This window comes from Cebidichthys violaceus, unplaced genomic scaffold, assembly GCF_023349555.1.
Source record: "Cebidichthys violaceus isolate CVI_PGR_0920_01 unplaced genomic scaffold, fCebVio1.0.p SCAF_16, whole genome shotgun sequence".
NCBI classification, from domain to species: domain Eukaryota; kingdom Metazoa; phylum Chordata; class Actinopteri; order Perciformes; family Stichaeidae; genus Cebidichthys; species Cebidichthys violaceus.
The window spans coordinates 6,512,645-6,531,504 of NW_027176329.1; the positions used below are offsets into that span (position 1 = coordinate 6,512,645).

The window sequence follows — 18,860 nt, forward strand, 5'->3', positions numbered from 1 at the left end:
AGACCTTTGGGCTTCAGCACAGACTTTTAAACCCAGCCTCTTCCAAACTTGCGTGTGCGTCAGTATGTGCAGAGACGAGGGCAGGTACTGAAGGGTCAAGAGAAGAATCAGCCCAGTGAGTGTCTGAACATCTGGGCTCATCACTGGACGAGATAGTGCTCCCTGTAGCCTAATCACACACACACATACACACACACACACACACACACACACACACACAGTCACATAGAGCTCGGTTCCGCTGCCACCGTGGGAAGATTGCTGGTACAGATTGCCATGGAAACCAGGCGCCCGTTGTTAGGAGCGATGCCTGACTGACCCAGTGGTGTGTGCATATGTGTGTGAAAGACAGAGAGAGGCCAAGTGGCATGCCCCCTTCCACACAATGCCCAGCTGAGTGTGTCTCTTCCTGCCTGGCAGACTGGAAGGGTGTGTTAGTTTAAACATACTACAATGCATGAGTGAGAGATCTTTGTGTTTGTTTTTGGAACAAGTTAAGTCTTTTTATGTAAGCTTGCTTTGGTCCTCTACGCTTTATGTATAAAATCAGGTATATTTTTGATTCATGTCTCTTACTCCAGATGTTTCTTTCTCTTTGTCTCTTTTATGATGATGTGCTTTTCAACAGCATTGTTTTTCTGTTAATCTTTCTTGCATTAGATGTAACTGAGCCCTGCCCGCCTGCATTTTATCATATCATAGGCTACGTGTAAAGTAATAAACTAACTTAAAACATGTGCATGTGCGTGTGTTTGCAATACCCAAGTGTCACTAATCAGTGTGACCATCACCAGGGGGCTTTTAGTGTGGTGAGTAAGCTATGAGTCAGGACTAACAGAAAAGAGAAACCCCTTTTTCTGTCCCTCGCTCCAAACAACCCCCCTTCGCATATCCTTTCATTACCAATCATTCCTTAATTCAGATCTGGATCTCATTTCAGCATCAGAAAACAGGGAAGAAAGAGTCTGGAAGAAAGGAGACATCGATGGAGTCAGGCCTCAGTCTATTCTCTGTTGTTATTTTTTATCACCCACCCTTCTCTTCAATGAATAACTTTCTTCTCTGTATCACTAATCTTTCTTGTTTCTTTGTTAATGTTTTAAATGAAATCACTCGTTTTTCGCAGTCCCAGTTGTTCCAGGATGATGAGGCAAGTTTCATTAAAAAAACATGCGCACAGTGGAAAGTAATTAAGAGGATGAATGAATGAATAAATAAGTTAATTACAAAAATTGTTTCATGGTGGGGGTGTGTGAAGGGATTGTGATGGAGAGAAACATCAGAGAGAGAGAGAGAGAGAGAGAGAGAGAGAGAGAGAGAGAGAGAGAGAGAGAGAGAGAGAGAGCTGGCACTGGATGGTGGGATGGAATTCTGGGAGATTTCTGGCGATCTTTGGTCGGCCACTTCAAGTCCTCTCCCTTCCATCCCTCCAAACCACAACAAGGCAACGTCCCTTATTGAAATTAACAAGCTCATACTTTTACAATTTGCACACACACGCACACATACGCAACTCGAATATTTACGTGTGAACACTCAGAGACATACACACAACTGATTCATGCAAGCAAACACGCAACTCCCTCACACGATTGTGGACAGTGCATACCCACAATTTATAAGATGCAAACACTCAGCCGCAATTATTGCCTCTGATGCATGACTATTGCTATTGTTTGAGAGTCTGTGAGATGGAACCAGCTCAACAAGATATTTTGTTTGTGACTTCTTTCCGCTGCATTCATGTCCTACTGAATAACTGGCCTGACACCGTATGTTTCACTGCTTGGTTGCCTTTGATTTTATGTACTCAGCAACAGAAAGCCAACTTTCAGCAACATTTTCATTCCCCAAAAATATAGATACTCCAGTGTAAAAAGACAAGAATATACCTGTTAAAAGGAAAACATAAGTAAAACAATAAAACATCAAAAAGTATTTCATTTCTCACGAAAGTGCACAATAACCAGTAGTAGCTGTGTCAATACATCAGGCAGAGACAAGCTTTTAAAAAGTGCTGATACTGGGCTTTCACACTTCTGTAGACCATGAAACATTTCTTAATCCATTTTTAAAACCAACAATTTGTAATATTTTCCTGCATTGATTCTGAAATCACAAGCATGTTTATGAAAATGCATGAGGAAATACAAAAATGACAAAAAATGATACATGGGAGCAAAGCCGACATACTTTTTTTTATCATAGCTTCTTTTATTTTTTTGTAATTGTGAAGCACTTTAAAACCATGCTTTTAATCCTCAAGAAATACAAAGAGACATTAATAAGAATTGCATTGGTGTTTGCACATTTTTCTTCTTTTAAATAACAAGGTACCAAAAATAACTCCTCAGATATAATCAGCATTAGTCGAAAGGAAATGTTTGTTCACTGTCTAGAATCCCAGCTGAGAAATATATGAAAGGCCAATTGTGGTCAAAGGAGCCCTGCATGGTACCCTGCTCTATGCAAGGGCTATTGACATCCCGCCCAAAAAAAATCTGTAGATTTCTTATTGGTATGAGGCTTTCATAGTAGTCAGCCTGCAGTGGCTGGGCGCTCAGTCACTGGGGTCAAGATTGGATTGGCATGGGAACTGGCACCGGAGTAGCTTGGCACTGTCTAGGCTGGACCCATGAGGGAATTATCTGCCCTTCAGACACATAAGGAATGCCTGGGACCTGTGGCACTGCCTGCCTGGCCGTCTCCACGATTCACTCGGAATAACCTGGATATATGAGGCATTCCTGGGAACGCCATGTTTATAACATAGGGTGCTTGCCAAAGTGCTGCATTGTGTATTTTTTTTTACGATCTGATTGAGCTTATATGAGGTGTGAAAAAAAACCTTCAGAGAAATAGAGTAAGACACAGTCAGTATGTGATTTGAGATATTGGCTGCTGTGATTTGAAATGTCAAGAGGGCAGGAGGGCTGCAGTTATGGGTCATGCTGCTTGTAAGAGAGCGAGAGACAGAGAGATAGAGAGAGAGAGAGAGAAAGTCCTCCCTCCTCATCCGGCTCCCCTACACACAGATAAATAAAGAGGCTAAAAGCCGAAGAGAAGAAGCAGAAAGGAACTTTTGTGGCTTCCGAGTGGGGTCCCTTTCATGGCGGTTCCCACAGCACTAGGCCTGTGATGACATTCACCATGTTTCACACACACACACACACACACACACACACACACACACACACACACACACACACGCACACACACACTCTGATGGGCCCTGTGACTGCGGTGACTTTCGCTGGTGCCGGGCCCCAGACGGGACGGCGAGGGCCCCGAGAGCCACAGGCAGCCATTGTGCTGTCGCCGCGGAAACCAGCCTCTTTATGTCAGACATGTTTTTCTGTTTGTTTTCTTTTTTATGTCTTTAATGTGGGCAAGGGGGAATGTTTCCCCTCTCATCCCCCCCGCCTCCCCCTACGCTGCTATGCGTTACCCCCCCCCCCCCCCCAATACCCATCTCCCTCCTCCCTCCTCCCACCAATCAATCCACATTTGTTTCTCCTCTTTTCCTCCCCCCTCCTCTTCCACTCCGTTCCTCCCTTATGTTGTCTCCCCCTTTTTTCCCCCTGGAGATTGTCATTTGTAAAGCTCTTTGCTTAGACAGCCCATATCTTTGTCGTGGTGTTGCGGCCTTTCTCTCACTCATCTCCTTTTTATCTATACTTCATGAGGTTTTGGCACAAACTGGCACTTTTTCTTCCTGCACTGAAAAACAGACAACAATGCGCACAACTCTAAAACAACAAAACCTATCCCCAGAAGAATTTTGCCTTTCCCACGCTAGGCCAATTTTCTTCACAAGATTAAACTAACTCCAAATAACAAAATGAAAGAGACGAGAAGGGAGGGGAGGGGGGTGAAGAAGAATCTGGTTATGATTCCAGTCTCCAAAAAAAAAGCCAGCAGAGGATGCCCCAAAGTCCTCCAAACAAACCTGAAAAAAAAGGCAAACTGTTACTATTTTTAAGTGCTTGAAGAATGTCGTTCTGTGCCATGACTCAAAGGCATGCCGGCCCTCGTCCGTAATCAGTTCATTCTGACTGCACTCCTGCGCCACATCACACACAGGACGCGATCTTTTATGAGCCGCAGAGAAAGAGGAGGAGAAAAAGGAAAAAGTGAAAAATGAAAAAGTTCAAGGCTAATCCACTGCGTCCCCTCGGTCATGCATGCGATTGCGCCTCATTTGATGACTGGTGGTTTTAAGACTCAGCTAATATTAGCCACTGTAAAAAAAGTTTTGCCCGAGCGTTTTGACTTGGAAGCTGACTATCATTCAAGTTTATGGAGGAGACTCATTTTTATTGCATGGAGTCAGGCTATGCTTAATTCCTCTATCAGCTTTCTATTTTTGTCGGTGTCCAAAGAAAATGGCATTCACTGTAGAAACTTTGCATTTCTGAAAGGAAAAGTACACAACAAGAAGGGATTCAAAACAGGAAACAAGTGCATCTGTTTTCCTGGTTAGCTTGAAAGGATTTGGATTAATTGGATACCAGGTTTGGTTCAGAAGAGCTCTCACAGAGCCATAAACCCAGGAGATGGTGCTCCATCCCTGTTTAGGGCTGCTGCTCTCTGACAGTCTCTCACTTTCCCAAATCCCTCCTATAACTTTACACCTCAGATTACGGCCTTATCAGGGAGGCATCCAGCCGACACCTCGTCCCGACGGCAGCTTCGAAGAGCAGGCATAAGCCCCTAAAAACCAGCATAAAAACTTGCCGCCACCGCACTGCTGGGTCATTTTTAGTGTTCCCAGAAAGGGGATTACAGTGAGTGTGCAGGGAAAGAGAGGAAGACTTTGATGGAGGAAGGATGAGGGTAATGACAAACATAATTTTGTGTATCCTGAGGGAGCTGATTCCACTTTTATTGGTCTTGATAGATGCTTTTATAATTAAAATTAATAGAACTGAAATAATGGATGCATTCATTCTTCTTCTTTTTTTTTTAACTGATGCCAAACTAAGTTTGATGTTCAGTGAAACTAATACATTGGATCAGTTAGGCTGATTCATAAACTTGCATATTAGTTGTGGACCTACTCTTGAATAGATATCTCAGTGGTTTCTTTTCTTTATTGTCTGACTGAAGGCTACCTCCGGTCAGATGAACTTAATCAACACCGCCATCTGTTCCAAATCTGTTCTTATGAATGGATTATAAACTAGATGTTATATAACATTATTATTAAAATAAATTGGTTATTGTTAAAAAAATGTTTTCATGCAATTCAATTGTCAATGTTTTGGTTACTTTGGTCAAGTTTGCATTTGTGCTGCTACCACTAGGAGTGGCAGAAGAGGTATGGTTGTCATTTAACCATTACTTTGATCGGCAGCTCACTGGTTATCTTAAGTTGACTAAAGACTAGCATCACACCAGTTTGTAATCCTATTTGACTGTCTATGCCCCCCCAACGCAAACATGGGGAAATATATTTTAAATCAAATCAGTTGCTGTGTTTGGTTAATTTAATTAGTTGAGTTTTTCTTGTAACCGTCAGCAACTGAAGCCCCCCCCCCCCCCCCCCCCCCCTCCCTTGGGTGGGAATCACAAATACATCACAGATATATCAGATCATATGTGATGCTAATTGTGCTTATTGAATGCCGTGATACAACTTCCCAGGCTTTCGCCGCTGTCATTTTTGACATCAAACAAACACAAGACAATGCCATGTCGAAGCTTGACTTACAGCGCAGAGCTATATGGATGTGGACAGACGTGAGAGCTCTTACACACATTCAGGAAAGTACAGATGTTCATACAAAACTGCCTCGCTAAAAAGGCATACTTGTGTAGTGAACTAATTCTGTACCCTCTGCATGTGGCTCATGCACAAACACACAGTGTCTTTCTCAGACATGAAAATTCGCTTGAGGTCAACGCTTGAGGATGACTAGCTAACTGTATATAGTACAGGAAGCTTTGATCTCAGGACTTGGCTGTGGCAAAGACAGACAGCCAGAGCTGAGGAACAGCGCTACCGGAAGCTTGTGGTCTGGGACGGCTCCATTTACTACTCTGTTCTGGTGCTAAATATACAATAATAAAAAGGCTGGCAGATTTATTTCAGACTGCGACACATTTACTCTCCAGCCAGGGAAGAAAGGACTGGGCGAGAGACAGACGTCTCCAGATTACCAAAGGACATTAAGTGATAATTACAGAGAGAGAGATAGACGGAAAGAGAGGGAAGAGGTTTCCCCCCTTCTCGCTTTTCTCTTCCTCTTCCTCTGCCACCACAGAGGGGAGTGGCGTCTCCAAACTAAAGATGGGCGCCCGCTGTATTAGAGTCCCAATGATTGGCTATGATTGCATTATCTGATCCCATGAGGGATAAAAGGACAGCAACACACACACGCACACACACCCTGTGTGTATTTCATTACTCAATGCCTCCTCAGAAGTCAAACATGCCATTTTTTTTTTACATCTTAAGACGAGTTGCCATGAAAGTAAATGTGATTCAAATTCAAAAGTTGTCTTTATCTTTCTCAAGTCAGTTTTTTTCCAAACACACACACACACACACACACACACACACACACACAAACTCCCCTATGTACTCAACTTCACCACCAGTCCACCGCACTCCTCTCAAAGCTCTTTGATCCCCGGTCGAGGGTCCTCTCCGCGGTGCCTCTGTCTGAATTCCAGAGATTCTGGGATAATTCAAACGTTTCACGGCACATACTTGGTCCCCCCAGGAGACAGCGGCGGAGATGGAAAATGCCACCACGGTCTCTCTCCCTCCATTGTCCCTACTCTTTAATCAGGCCCTCTCTGTGGCTCGCGCTGCCACCGTGGTGTGTTGTCTCAGCCTGGGAAAATGCCGGCCTAAGTGGCTGTTTTGTGCTGAGGCGCAGACCACAGGGACCCAGAGGGGTGCTGCTGGAGCCCTCTGTGCCAGCCGCGGGTCTCACAGCGGCTGACACACTGACTAAGTGAGGTCCCAAATCTGGATGCAGCCTTGCATAACAGCCATCACTACATCTATTTACTTTTTAGACAGAGCTACAATCTGTAAATCATGCAACATCATAATCATAGGCATAAGCCAAAACCCAATCATAAATCATGAATATTACTTGTTCCTTGGGGGTGTAAACCAGCATTAAACTGCCACACAGATAGGGCGGTGTTGTAGAGGGAGTTTCCTGTCCATATGTCAACAAATGACCAAAACAAAGGCCTTGTGTTTCCCTGAGTCAGAGCAAGAAGAAGGTCAGCAGCCAGAGCTACCTCAAAGTTCAAGTTCCATTTCAGCCTCGCTTTGGGATAGACTCGTGTTAGGGCTGGGCCGCTGGGTCAACCGACTGGCTTACCTTCAGCCGGACGCAACGCTCCATCAGGTCAAGTTTACGAGGACTGAGTTAAACCCTGCTGGTTTATACTAGTTTATATTTAGTGCTTATAAGCGTGAATAGAACTTTTATGAGGTGCCATAAATTTCATTTTCAAAAGAGGGTGAGTGTGGAGGCTCATGTACGCCTACCCTGTGGTTTCTTCGGGCCACCACGAAGCCTTTGTATTCGCCCTGTTTGCCATGGGAAAATATCTGAAACAAATAAGTTGCTCGGTCGGCACCCATCAGTGTAAAAAAACACTTCTAGGAGCTGTGGATTGTGCTGAGAGGGTGTGGCGCAGTGCCGAAGGAACTACTTGTTTACTCTTGCTATGTCCGAAAATAAAAACAAAAAGGAATTATTTTCTCTCCGAAATGGAAAGCAAATAAACAAGTATTCTTGAGCAGACAATGTGGGCAGGCGCGAGCCGCCTGCGGCTGTGCAGCTGCATGCTAAGCATGATATGAGAAAGAGGGTGACACTTTGAGGTTCTTCTGCAGATCATCACCATCATCATCTTTGTCATATCAATGACTTTCTGCAGTGGAGAATGTCAGACATTACTGAAACTTCATAGAAGTTTAAGATGTTGATTCAGGCCAAATTTGATTTAATCTGAAAACGTTTGCACATGCAATTGTAGCCCCAGTGTCTTCTGGGTTTGCAAATCAATCTCTACTAAGTGATTTTAGAAATGTGAAAATCCTTATATACAAAGAACTAAATGGGCTAGAACCAAGCTGCATTGCAAATTCCATTGTTAACTATTTGCCTTTAAGAATACTGTGATCATCTGCTGCTGGTTTATTGGAAATTCCCAGCAACAGCTGAATGAAAATCGGGGATGCAGACTTTGTCAATTACGCCTCAAAGAGAACACACTCTATCAATATCAGGCAAATCAGCACGCTAAATGTATATATTCAAAAACATAAAAAGCTAAAAGCCTTTCATACTAGCTATGACTTTCCTGAATTTTGCTTCACACTTGATTTGAGGCCTTCTGCGTGGGCCGATTCTATTAAGTGTGCTTTAAAGTGGTTTAACTCAATGTAGTTTTGATCTTGTAGATTCATTTATGTGTGTTAAGGTAAATGTTGACGTCAGTGGTTGGCAATTAGATTTAAGATTTAAAAAAAGACTGTGCTGTGTTTGTTAACCCCCACAGCACCACCAAGAGGTTGGATAAGACCCACAATGAGGTTTCACCATAAGGAGGCTGTTCTGATGTAACTAAAAAAAATACTTACTCCGGGTAATCAAGACTGGTGGTGAGTCTGTGTCCACCAGGTAAAAGAATGTTCTGTTGTGTATATTTATTATATTTAGAGATATAGGCAGAGAGTGGTAGAGTGTACTCCAAACAAAATACTTAGTGAGTTTTCATCTTTGCAAGTCAAATCACCACTACTGATGAGAGAATGGAGACATCATGGTGCTGCTCCAGTGTTGTAGCATATTTGTCCATGCTGCAAAAATGGGTACTGATTTATATATTCCTCTTCTTCTTCTTCTTCTTCTTCTTATTATTATTATTATTACTATTATTACCAATATTATTATCAATCTTATTTCATGCATTCTATTTCATCTTATGTTTTATATTATTTTATTATTTTTTCTTTTCTATCTTGTTTTCCAGTTTACTTTACCTTATTGTAAAGCATGCTGCTTATCTTGTACGAACGGTACTATATAAATTACATAATTAATAAAACGTTTATCACTATTATTATCATTATTGAACCCAGATGCAGAAGCTGGGAATGGGCAACGCCCCCTCGGCCACCGATTGGCTGAATGATAAACGTGACGTTTGCTGAATGCGGAAGTTGTTAAGTGTCGACACGGGACAATGAGCCGTGCTAATCCTTCTGTTATGATAACGGTTTTCTCACGTTCAGTCGCGTAATTTCAAAGGTGAGGCCGTATTTTATGTAATTTTATCTCAGTGTGTGTCATCAGGCTTTGTGAAGCGCAGCCGGTGTTGTTATTCTGACGTTTTTGTGTAATAAAGTATCTCTAACTGGCTAGCGTTACTCAGTGCTAGCTACACAAGTTAGCTAGTAAGGAAACAGGAAGTAGAGCTATTTGACTGTTACCTTTTTATTTCTTATGTGCATATATATATGGGCCTTTTTCTCTCAGGGTAATGTTTTTAAACGTTTCCTAACCTCAGGTATACAAACTGTACACAAACCTAATGCGTATTAGCTCATCAAGTCAACTCATTGGTGCACTTGTTTCCTCCTTTCCCTTTAACCCATGTTGACATAGTAGCCTACTGTAATAATCGTTTGTATACTCTATCAAAGAGCAGATATTGTCTCCTAAACAATTAATTTCAAGTCAGGTGTCACACGCAACATATGTGGTTAATTGTTAAATACAATGTTTGGCACTACAGAACCAAAAAGTCAAAATCAACCTTCTTTTTTTTTTGAGCTGTTTCACCTTTGTATCTGACACACCCTTATATTACTGTGTCTCTCTCTCTCTCTCTCTCTCTCTCTCTCTCTCTCTCTCTCTCTCTCTCTCTCACCGAAGCATAGACATGGAAGTGCCATGCTACCTGCCCAAACTGCTGTTAGAGCTCAACGAGCAGCGTAAGCGTGACTTCTTCTGTGACTGCAGCATCCTCGTTGAAGGCCGTGTTTTCAAGGCCCATCGCAATGTGTTGTTTGCTGGCAGCGGCTATTTCCGGGCTCTTCTGGTTCACTATTTGCAGGTGAGAACGGCCGCTTTGCGATATTTTTTATTTCTAGGAGAGGATGGCAAGTGTTGGGCATGGCCTCTTAGAAACAAATAGCTAAGATAGTGTGTTTATTATTATGTTATAAATGATTATTTTAATGCCTTAACATGTTACAACAATGCAGATCTTTCTATAAAAGCAGTAAAAAAGAAAGTAAGACATAAATGACTTCCTCATGGGTGGATTGTGGGAGTTGGGGCACTCTGTAAGTAAACTGGTTTGAGCTTGTCAAAGGAGGGCATCCAGTCTACCTATAAAGAAATGCACTATCTCTTTTCAGGATAGTGGACAGCGCTACAGCACAGCATCGCTGGACATCGTGACGGCCGATGCCTTCTCGATTATCCTCGACTTCCTTTACTCCGGCCGCTTGGCCCTGAACAGAAGCAACGTCATCGAGGTGATGTCAGCAGGCAGCTACCTGCAGATGACCGACCTGGTGAACTTCTGTAAGGGATACATCCGCTCGTCGTTGGAAATATGCAACAAGGAGAAGGAGAGGAAGACGGAGAAGGATGGAGGGATGGGTCCTGCGGACAGTGGCACTCCTGCTGTGACAGTGTCCCGTGGTACAGAGGCTGTGGAGCCTCACTCACAGGCTGCAGAGGCCGACAGAGGGTCGGGTTTAGGTCCGGAGTCCGTGGCCTTGGCTAGGACCCCCTTGTCCGTCCCTGTCACCACAACTCCGGGCAGAAGCAGAGACATGGACAGCGACTACCATTCCAGGGAGGAATTTGCATCTGGGGGTGAAGGACAGAAGGGACACATGGATCAGACTAACCTCTCTTCCTCTTCATCGTCTGCTTTGACCCCGGAGTTAGTGAACCCCAAGATAGAGTACGACCCAGATGAGGAGCTCATGGAGTCCCCTGACACCAAAGACCTGGCCCCGTACCCGGGGCCCTCGCTCCATAACCCTCATCACAGCAGACTGCTTCCTCCCTCTCCTTCCAATGAGCGCTCTCCCTCGGGATACAGCCCTTCTTTTAATGCCAGACAGCTGATGGAGATGCTGGCCAGAGGTGACGGCCCCAGTCCGCTGGGGGACAGAATGGGACAGCGCTTTACCCAAGAACCAGGTAGCAGCATGGGAGGAGGCAGAATGGATGAAGGTTTGGGGTTTGTGGGATCATCTATCATGGAGATCCAGTCCGATTGGCTCGGAGAGGAGACAGGTAATTGGCAAGCGATGGCCTATGGCGACTAATGTCTCACTCTGGGACTCTTTTGCATTCAATGGATTCTCAAGCACTGAGGTAAATCTCAACTGTTGGCCTCTCTCTCCTCCTGCAGGTGATGGTTTGGTAGTGCAGGTGAAACTCCACAAGTGCCCGTTCTGTCCGTACACGGCCAAGCAGAAGGGGATCATGAAGAGACACATCCGCTGCCACACAGGAGAGAGGCCCTTCCCCTGTCCCATGTGTGGCAAGAGGTTCACAAGACAGGAGCACCTCCGCAGCCACGCCCTCAATGTAAGAACTCAGTGTGAGCGCAAGACCATCACCCTAACATGTTCTTGACATTTGGGCCTCTACGTCTAAGGTGGCTTCTGAAAGGAATTATACAACTACTACATGCCATACTGTTTGTTTAGTGGCGAGCTCTTTTCTGTCGCTTGTGTTTTGTGCGAAGTGAATGACAGCAGTACATTTTTTCACCTGTAATAATCTAAAAGTTGGCGTTTCCTGTGCAACATGACACACAGTATGTGTTTTTTTTTTCTCTCACTGTGTTGACCACCGACAGGTCCACAGGCACAACTGGCCGGTACCGTGTAAGGGCTGCAGGCGGACCTTCACCGGATCCGGCGTCACGACGGGACTCCGACGCTTCGGCATCTGCGACAGCTGCAACTGCGTGACCACCACTCATGACGACTCCGCCAGCGGTCACCCGGCCAGCCAAGCGGAGCCCATGGAACGTGGAGACGCGGGGACGGATTGGTCCAGTTTTATGGACGACGTAGATGAGGTGGAGGTCGGCAGAGTGGAGGACTTGGTGGAGAAACAGATGCTTGGGAGGCAGCTGGCTGTCTGCACTGATGTAGGAAACACAGTGAATCTGTAGAAGAAGAAAACCGTTTCTTCTTAGCTGTGGCCAAACTGTTATTGATGTTAAATTATTACTGAAATATTGCCTTATTTATTGACTCATTTGTAACCAGAAAAAAAACGTGTCCTTTTGACTGTTATCATTTTGCCTGGCAGCAATTAGCTCCAGTATTTTAAAAATGTTTCTAATCACAAAGTTGGTCCTTTATTTTGTTTTTTCTTCACACAGTTGCTCAAATACAAAAGTTCTGTGTATGTGCTGCATATAAAGAGAACATGGCTGTCAGACTTTACAGACGATTGACAAAATAGCTCGTTGCATGTTTTATTTTGTCCAAAAATATTGCAGTTCATAGATAAAATCTGCTTTTTGGATATTCTGGGGCAGTTGTGGATGTTGTTGAAACAAATGTGTAATTGTTGACTTACACTGCCGGTCAGTGTTAATTAATGTTTCTTCTTTCCTTTAATCATGACTATTTTAGAGGCAAAAAGAGTATAATTCTGACACTAAATGTATTATTTACATTCAAAATAGTTTTCTCCTCAAAAGAAGAAGAATTAATTGAATGAAACATATGTTTCGTCAAAGTCCCCACAGTGTTACATGCCAGGGGAGAATACTGTTGTAACTGTTTTTCCCCCTAAATACCCTTCGATTTTGAATTTGGATAAATGACCCAAGATCATTCTTTAAACAACAGTGCATTTGGGCTCTAAATATTTTGGGTTTATTCAATTCTGCCCTTTCAGTTGTCGGTCTGGTTTTATTCTCCATCTACAAAACACAACATTTTACACAAACCCTTCATATAGAATAACACCTATTTGTGAAGAGGACTTTCTACAACCTAAAAGCATGACACATACAGAGTAGTCCTCTCAGCCATCTCACATTCATGGATCAAGCTTTTGTTGCAGGTGACCCTAAACTTTTGTCCGGCAGTGTGTTCCTTTAATCCCACTCCCTACCGTCAGTATTGAGACAAGCAGTGGCCTGTGGCGCCCTCTAGTGGTTGAACCGCAGCCAGAGAAAATAATTCAGTGTGTGCCAATGGTCATTGAAACCACAGGCTTTTTGCATTAAGCAGCTGACAACTTTGTATACCAAGCATTACTAAATCAATTATACGTTTTTTGTTTGTGTTTTATTAGAATTGCATAAAATGAGTACTGAGTCCAATGAATCTCACTAGGATGGACGTTATAGTTTTATGTAAAACTACTACTGGAGGGCGGCAGCACAATGTGCCCTTCCCGCAACATTATTCAATTTCATGCAAATTATCCAGACAACGGCAACGGACTTCACAATCAGCATAGGAGTTACATATTTACTCTCGTGGGACCATGTCCCCTCTAATGCGGGCTGGATACATGGTGCCGATTGTTTGCGTTTTACCCCTCCTCGTGTGGACACCTGGATGCGCAGCGCGCTACGAGGCAAACTGGACCAGTCTGGATGCCAGACCGCTGCCTCGGTGGTTCGACGATGCGAAGGTCGGGATTTTCGTCCACTGGGGGGTCTTCTCGGTCCCTGGCTTCGGGCAGTACAGCGAGTGGTTTTGGTACTGGTGGCAGTCCAAATGGCGCGCGGAGGAAGTTGAGTTCATGCTGAAAAACTACCCACTCGGCTTTAAATACGCGGATTTTGCGTCCGAGTTTCGCGCAGAATTCTTCGATCCGGATAACTGGGCAGAGATATTCAAAGCCTCTGGAGCAAGGTACTGTCATCTGATCTCTCATAGAGCCATACAAAAAAGGTGCACAAACCTGTTATATTTGTAACCGAGCTGACTTTTGACCACACAGTACAGCAAGTCTTTGTTAATGCCAGTGTTTGCTCAGCCACAGCCACACCTGCAGGTGTCATGTAAACGCTTGCTTTAGGCAGTAATACTCGAGGCATAATAATCAGTATCCAGTCATCTTTCTTTATTATTCAGGGTATAATCAGTTTTTCTCAAAAATCAGATCACAACACTTTTAACAAAGTATAATTCTGCCTTCTCTGTTGTCTCAAATGTAAAGGCATTTATGTGCGTATGCTTTTACAGGTATGTGGTATTCACATCCAAACACCATGAAGGATTCACAAACTGGCCCTCAGCAGATTCCTGGAACTGGAACTCAATGGATGTAGGTCCTCACCGGGACCTGGTGGGAGAACTGGCTGCAGCTGTCAGGAAGAGGTGAGGAGATCGGGAGAAGGATGCTTTCTCTACATCCATTCAATTACACCTTCTTCTTTTAATCCCTAGTGAGTAGTGCAAATTAAGGAAGGAATGTTAAGGTAACAATCAGACATGATGTGAATGATTGTTTTCACATCAGGACAGCGCCCAATGATTGTAACAAAAAAAAAGCATCTAATATTGGCATGAATTCTGTAAATCTTAAATGAGTCAGGTTGGAAACATTTGAAATAAAAACGGCAGCGCCAAACTGCTTTGTGTATTCACTCGTATGTCTCTGTTGACAGGTCATTGCGCTTGGGTCTCTACCACTCTCTATATGAATGGTTCAATCCCCTTTACTTGTTGGACCAAGCCTCTGGATTCAAGACTCAGAAGTTTGTTGCCCGTAAGACTCTTCCAGAGCTTGTGAACCTCGTGACGGCGTACAAACCTGATCTGATCTGGTCTGATGGGGACTGGGAAGCACCCGATACCTACTGGAACTCCACCCAGTTCCTGGCCTGGCTCTACAATGACAGCCCAGTCAAAGTAGGAATCAAGCTCTAAATTGAATAATAAGTATAATGTGAAAAAAATATGTATAAATAGCAGCAGTCTTTTTTGTTGTTGTAGATAACCACTTGTGTGTTTCTTCAGGATGAGGTGGTGACCAATGACAGGTGGGGAAATGGCTGCTACTGCAAACATGGCGGCTACTACAACTGTGCGGACAGGTACACGCCTGGCAAACTTCCAGACCACAAATGGGAGAAATGCCAGTCCATGGACACACGTTCCTGGGGCTACCGACGAGACATGAAGCTAAGCGAGGTCATGGACCTGCCGTCCATCATAAAGGTGAATGGTCAGTGGGTCATCACCTGAGACTGCTGTACGTCCAGTCATCTTGTGCTGATCTAACACTCTCTTTCCTCAGGACTTGGCGTTTGTGGTTGCGATGGGTGGTAACTACCTGCTGAACATTGGGCCGATGGCAGATGGCATGATTGCCCCAGTGTTTGAGGAGAGGCTGAGGGGACTTGGTGCCTGGTTGGGGATCAATGGGGAGGCCATCTATGCTTCCAAACCCTGGAGGGTCCAGACGGAGAACAGCACTGTCACTGTCTGGTGAGTTGTGTTTTTTCTTTTTTTTTGTTAGGAACGCAGCAAGGTATTGTCCAGAAGTCTAGCCCTAGCTATATCTTTTAATTCTGTGATGTAAAATAAGCCACTTTTTGCTCCTATTCTAGGTACACTGCCAAAAACGTTACCATATATGCCATTATCCTTGGCTGGCCGTCCAAACAACCACTTCAGCTCACATCGCCAAAGATGTTTGGAGCCACAAATGTAACCTTTACAACTTTATGCCTATAACGTTTAATCCCAGCTAACTTCATTTGTCTTAATTATAAACTCTTCACATTACTCTTTTAAATCCACAGGTTACACTACTGGACTATCCTAAAGTACCACTGAAGTGGGCACCGCTGACACCAACAGCTGGACTGATAATTGCTATGCCTGCTATGCCAGCATCTCCTGCAAATGCCTGGTGTCTGAAACTGGAGGGAGTAGTCTAACGTCAGAGAGTTGTAACAAAATCAGGACCAAGTCTTTAGCTCAAGGGGCGTCTCTGTTACGCTTTACTGTAGTGTGTGTGTGTGTGTGTGTGATATTAAATTAGGTGATCAATGGGATTTAAGTGGATTTTTGCTGTGCGTTCAATATGCACAGTAATATTAAAAGGCTGGCAAAGGACACAGCAGGACTAAGAAAGAAAGTTCAGCATTGTATGGTCATCACAACTGTGTTCTGAGTCTTTTACTTCCCTCGGGTATTTACTGTGGATAAAGTTGGCTTACTCTGTTATCAGACTTTTCTGGATTGGCATATTTCTGTAACCAAAGCCTTTTAAGAGTAGTCATGTTTGTATTTAATATCGTTACAAGCCCATTTTTTTTGCAGAATTTCATAAACAAAGATAAATCGTGTGTACAATACAATTTGTGTATGTATGTGTGTGTAATCAGTGTTACTGTAATCTTTCTTATTCAGTTAAAGTCATGATCTTTTGGGAGAAGAGGACACCTCAGGGTCTGGTTTTATCTCCTACATGTTTATGAGTAGTGGTATAACGGCTGCACCGCTGTTCTGTGTTTGTCACTGTTCTATATTGTATAATACATATTTTTTATTGAATATAAGCGAAAACGGTCAAAGAACAAATCGCAGAGCCAACTGATGAGAGCGACAACAAGTCTAATGTGCCAAACAACCAAAGAAGACGTAGATTATTTACAACTTTGTTTTGTTCAGAAGAAAATATTGCAGTATGCACAAAACCATTAATGCACATGAGTGTTTTTAGAGAAAACAGAGGCAAGAGACAGCTATAATTAGACGAAAGAGTTCGACCACACAGGATTGGATAAAACATTGTTTCTTTAAGAGAAAAGTATATCAGATGAATGATCTGAATATACAGAGGATGGGGTGTGCACTGTTGAAATTATAAAAAAGAAAGGATACAAATTGCTCAAAAGTTTGGTGAGGAAAGGAAGTGGACCTCACAGATATTCTGGGAACAACAAAAGCTAACATGACACGTTGTAAGCGGTTGTGGAATTGATGTATTATAGAATATAGTGAGTTTTTATGGGGTTTTTTTTTTCCATCAATACTATCACGTAATTAGGACTTTATTTACCTAATGATATACTGTAGGTGGCGGTGCACACCGGTGCAATCTTCCATAAACCCAAAAGAAGAAGAAGATGTGTCTTTAACAGAAGGCGAGTATCTGCGGTGCTCCATAACCGCCCCGGTTGGACTAAACGCTGACACATGGGGAAGTCGCGGGACTTGAGTGAGTTTGAGCGGGGTATGATAGTGGGAGCCCGACGCGCCGGCTGCAGCATCGCGGAAACGGTGAACCTGTTGGGCTTCTCAAAGACCGCAGTGTCTCGAGTGTACAGGGAGTGGTGCGCGAAGCAGAAAACCTCCAGTCACCGGGAGTCCTGCGGGAGGAAGCGCCTCGTCGACGAGAGTGGCGAGAGGACGATGGAGAGGGTGGTGGAAGAGAACAACCACGCGACGAGCGTGCAGATCCAGGCTCTGTACAACAGCAGCGGGCAGGAGAAGGCCATCTCGCTCACGACTACCCGGCGCACCTTGAGGCGGCTAGGCTACAGCCGCATGTCTCCACGGCGGAACACGCTCGTCCAGGCCGGGCTGGACGCTCTATCTGCGGCCACATCCTGCGCAGAACAGCTGGAAGACCAACAAAGACTTTGACCCAGCAAAGAACTGGATACCACGTTCACAGATGGCGTCCTATTAATTCCAAAGAAAGTTGCAAGACGAATATGTGTCCAAACTTATTTAAAACAATATTTTGTCACCTTCTTCTTTCGCTATAGCACGCATATGGGACATGTTCAAATAGGGTTTTGGAGTCGGTTAATATATTTTTCAATTATACAAAGAAAACCTTTGCAAATTTTGATGCATTATAAATCAAAATGTTCTGTAGTTTGATGATGGTCTCAGTTGTTCTGCTTGTATTAGAATATTGTGTATTTACACCGGAAGAACAGATTGCAAATAGTTAAACTTTCTAAAAGAAATCATATTCAATATACACACTAAACTTTTCAAACACATGATTTATTACTGGAAAGAAACCCTGTTCACATTTATAAACGAAACCACTTTTACTTTGATATTACCACGATATGCATTAAATGTTAAATTCTCCATAAACAGGGGAAACGCCACAAAAACAGACATTGTTGGTTGCAGGTTTCTAAGGGAAATCGGAATGAATCACACTTGTGTTGATGGTGTGATGTATTTGCATTGAATAGATCATAGTCTATACTATAGAGTATATAGTATAGACAGTCCCCTGTCTATATGTGTGTGGTACGCGTGTTTAGGTGTCAGATTATGTTTATTTCTGTGAATAGATTTTGATTCCAGACTCAGAAATCAGACTAGCTTACTTTGTTTTTGCCGTCAGCTTTGTTTGCATGCAAACATTTTGTAGTGGCTGAGACACCAGCAAATAACCAACATTGTGAAACCATGAACTAAATCACTGCACAGCATCCGACTAAAGAGGCTGTCTATGATCTGTGTGTCTCATGGCCAGAGCTTGACCAAAAATACAAAAGATTTGACAACAGATAAAAAACTGCAAGTATTTTGTATTTTTTAAAGAATTATCAATTAAAGGGCTTTTCACCCTACTGTAGTAAGAAATGAGGGATAGATTTTAACATTGCAACACATTTATTTAGTCAGAGATGACACATAGATAGACCAGCATTCACATTGACACGTAGTTAGATCGTAAAAAAGGACTGTACATTTACGATCATTCCCACAGTCGCCCAGAGAGACCAATTCAACGTAACCCAATGATCCATATCTTAGGTCTTTTGTCCTTTATGTCCTCTTTCGTCTTAGGAGACTACTCATTTAGAAATGAGAAACCTGCTTCTTG

At 43.4% G+C, this 18,860-nt stretch overlaps 2 protein-coding genes across 3 annotated transcripts; both read left to right on the forward strand.

Annotated features, from left to right (window-relative positions):
* Positions 1-9,197: 9,197 nt before the first annotated feature.
* Positions 9,198-12,547, forward strand: zbtb8b (zinc finger and BTB domain containing 8B). 2 transcript variants are annotated; one of them, XM_068710567.1, is made up of 5 exons: positions 9,198-9,287; positions 9,920-10,095; positions 10,403-11,297; positions 11,416-11,594; positions 11,869-12,547. In XM_068710567.1, exons 2-5 carry the CDS (start codon positions 9,922-9,924, stop codon positions 12,187-12,189), a joined length of 1,569 nt encoding a protein of 522 aa, XP_068566668.1. In that variant the 5' UTR covers positions 9,198-9,287; positions 9,920-9,921; the 3' UTR covers positions 12,190-12,547. The 2 variants fall into 2 exon arrangements, with proteins under 2 accessions (XP_068566668.1, XP_068566667.1); XM_068710566.1 differs by having other exon boundaries at positions 9,199-9,287; positions 9,915-10,095.
* Positions 12,548-13,396: 849 nt separating this feature from the next.
* Positions 13,397-16,338, forward strand: LOC137872367 (tissue alpha-L-fucosidase-like). Its single transcript, XM_068710568.1, has 7 exons — positions 13,397-13,897; positions 14,231-14,365; positions 14,656-14,899; positions 15,008-15,208; positions 15,288-15,478; positions 15,601-15,700; positions 15,796-16,338. Exons 1-7 carry the CDS (start codon positions 13,524-13,526, stop codon positions 15,931-15,933), a joined length of 1,383 nt encoding a protein of 460 aa, XP_068566669.1. The 5' UTR covers positions 13,397-13,523; the 3' UTR covers positions 15,934-16,338.
* Positions 16,339-18,860: the final 2,522 nt, after the last annotated feature.

Coding starts and splice junctions, on each gene's coding strand:
- zbtb8b (XM_068710567.1), top strand. CDS start 9,922: ATGGAAGTGCCATGCTACCTGCCCAAACTGCTGTTAGAGCTCAACGAG. Junction 11,298..11,415: donor TTGGCTCGGAGAGGAGACAG/GTAATTGGCAAG, acceptor CTCCTCCTGCAG/GTGATGGTTTGGTAGTGCAG. Junction 11,595..11,868: donor TCCGCAGCCACGCCCTCAAT/GTAAGAACTCAG, acceptor GACCACCGACAG/GTCCACAGGCACAACTGGCC.
- LOC137872367 (XM_068710568.1), top strand. CDS start 13,524: ATGTCCCCTCTAATGCGGGCTGGATACATGGTGCCGATTGTTTGCGTT. Junction 13,898..14,230: donor TTCAAAGCCTCTGGAGCAAG/GTACTGTCATCT, acceptor ATGCTTTTACAG/GTATGTGGTATTCACATCCA. Junction 14,366..14,655: donor GCTGCAGCTGTCAGGAAGAG/GTGAGGAGATCG, acceptor CTCTGTTGACAG/GTCATTGCGCTTGGGTCTCT.